The following is a 2,188-nucleotide window of genomic DNA, read 5'->3' as shown; positions in this document are numbered from 1 at the left end:
CCCACCTCAATGGGTATTACATATTTATCCATCAATATTTCCCGATATTCCCTCCTGCACATTCCCCCATCACAATTGACCGCCCCCTGGACTTCCCAGGGAAATCATCACATCAAAAACTCGGCATGGACACTCCGTTAGGTTACATACCGAAGTCGCCCATCAGTCTCGCAATATCCGCCATTCTGGCCCTAGTCCCCCATCCAAAGGACCTAAAGCCATCCTCACCGGAGTCAGTGCGACTTCGACGGTCGTATGCCCAGTGGTTTTCTCGAGCATCCTTAGAGAGCGTTGAGACGGAATCCGAAATTGCGGAGTCTGGTGCCAACCCTTCCCAAGCCCTTCTCAACGAACATCCTATCCCTAAACGACCATCACTTCACCCGCATGTCCCCGTTGAATTAGAGGCCATTCTCGCACTTCTAATTCTCAGCGTTTACGAATATGCCCAGCGAGGAAATCTTGTCAAAATGCGACACCGTGCTGGTCAGGCTTTTGTTACAGCAATGAACATGTCGCTGCATGCATTACCACCAGAAGATAGCATTTATGCTGAAGCGAGACGACGCGCCTGGTGGATGACCGTATGTAACGCCTGACTTTTTGCAACTTAATCGTATAGATTTCGCTAAGATGACCCTGCAGTATTACTCCGTTTGTCAAGGTTCGATCGTGAGCACGACTGTAAGTTCTATTAAAAAAGATTATTTAGGAACGTTTTCGAACCCTGTGGCTGAGATTTCTGTTTCAATGAAAGCGCCCTACAATCATTCCCAACGACCCGCGCTTCGTGACCCCTTACCCAAATTTCGCTTCGGACCCAGATGTAAGTAAGATTGTTTCATACCATCATATCGTACGTCTGTAATCTAATCCATCTGGTAGTGCTGGCCGCTGCTGATGAGAGCCCAGCATGCCCTTATCGCTGGGACTCAATTTATCATTGATCTTAACCAAACCTTAAAATCCCGAGGTGACATGTCATATATTTACGAACGGATGAAGAAGATTGACGCTTGGATTCGCCCCGTTTTGGCCCAAGCCAACACTGCCCCACCTGTGTCTCCTGTGAGCGGAATAACTGATTCTGAAGCAATAACTGCGCAAAGCATCCGAAAAATATGTCTTATAAAGCTCTCGAGGTAAGACAGCTCCATATGAAATCCACACTCTCCATCGATAGACACGAACAGTATATATCTCTGACGGGAACAGCGCACTCATCAAAACCCACCGTTTCCGAGCATTCTTAGATATACCCATTTTTATTAAAAAGCACTGCGATCTTACTTGCGCCAGCATAGGGTATCTAGCGACTGAGGCCGATGCACAAGGAAGCTCAAAACATTGTTGCGCCGATACCAACTTATATGACATTCCCCCAATACCTCTACCGGGCCAATCTCCATCCTCCTGCTCGACGACGTCGGATATATCTGGGCCAACTACTTCCTCTTCAACCTGGGTTGACCAGGATTCGTTTCCATTCACGAATCAACAATCAACGGAAATCTGTTTAACCTCAGCTCTCACCATAGCTCATATGTTCCACACCCTCCCCTACCCGGCCCCAGTATATGGTGATAAGGACCTTCTAGATCTTTCCTCGAGGGCGCAATCACCTTCCCATGAGCTCTCAGTTGTTGCTCCGCGGACAATGCCTTCTTTTGCGTGCTGTGCCATGCAGAGCAGCTATGCGATGCTCATGCTTTATTATAAGTCTCGAGTCGTTGACCAGAATATCTATGTGGAAGGCAGGCCCCTCAACTTTTCTGAAGAATTAACGGAGGAGCTCCAGTATGGTTTGGAATGTGTGATATCTGCTGTTAGAAACTATTCAAGGGCGTTTGAAGCGCTAGATGGAATGAGAGGTCAGTAGTTATGCCCTGATGAAACTGATAGTTCTCACTTTTTTTTTTCTTTCTTGTGTTGGCAAGAAATCTAATCGCTTCTATTTTTTGTCGTGCTTAGAGGAAATCGAAAGCGCTTTCATGATGGCATTCGCACAAGTGCAATAATTATGCAGCAGAGCCTATCACCACTACCTCACACTTCCGCGTCTCGGACCAGCAAGCCTCAGCTCTCCAATAGAGAAAAAAAAGTGAAAAGGCAAACCAATCAAAATCCATTGCTTTAAATATTGTTTTATTATCTGACGGCATGGTCAAAGGATATTTCGAACGGATTT

The 2,188-nt window shown here is 46.4% G+C and overlaps 2 protein-coding genes across 2 annotated transcripts; both read left to right on the top strand.

The window, feature by feature from the left end:
* Positions 1 to 125: 125 nt before the first annotated feature.
* Positions 126 to 1,320, top strand: HCAG_02625 (predicted protein; the record flags this gene model as incomplete). Its single annotated transcript, XM_001542404.1, has 3 exons — positions 126 to 584; positions 886 to 1,142; positions 1,314 to 1,320. 3 exons carry the CDS (start codon positions 126 to 128, stop codon positions 1,318 to 1,320), a joined length of 723 nt encoding a protein of 240 aa, XP_001542454.1.
* Positions 1,321 to 1,681: 361 nt separating this feature from the next.
* HCAG_02624 (predicted protein) lies at positions 1,682 to 2,018 on the top strand (the record flags this gene model as incomplete). Its single annotated transcript, XM_001542403.1, has 2 exons — positions 1,682 to 1,871; positions 1,972 to 2,018. 2 exons carry the CDS (start codon positions 1,682 to 1,684, stop codon positions 2,016 to 2,018), a joined length of 237 nt encoding a protein of 78 aa, XP_001542453.1.
* Positions 2,019 to 2,188: the final 170 nt, after the last annotated feature.

The sequence above is a fragment of the Histoplasma capsulatum genome, genomic scaffold (genome assembly GCF_000149585.1).
Source record: "Histoplasma capsulatum NAm1 scaffold_2 genomic scaffold, whole genome shotgun sequence".
Classification (NCBI taxonomy): domain Eukaryota; kingdom Fungi; phylum Ascomycota; class Eurotiomycetes; order Onygenales; family Ajellomycetaceae; genus Histoplasma; species Histoplasma mississippiense.
The sequence above is the reverse complement of the archived record's forward strand: the minus strand, read 5'-3'. Positions and strand labels throughout refer to the sequence as shown.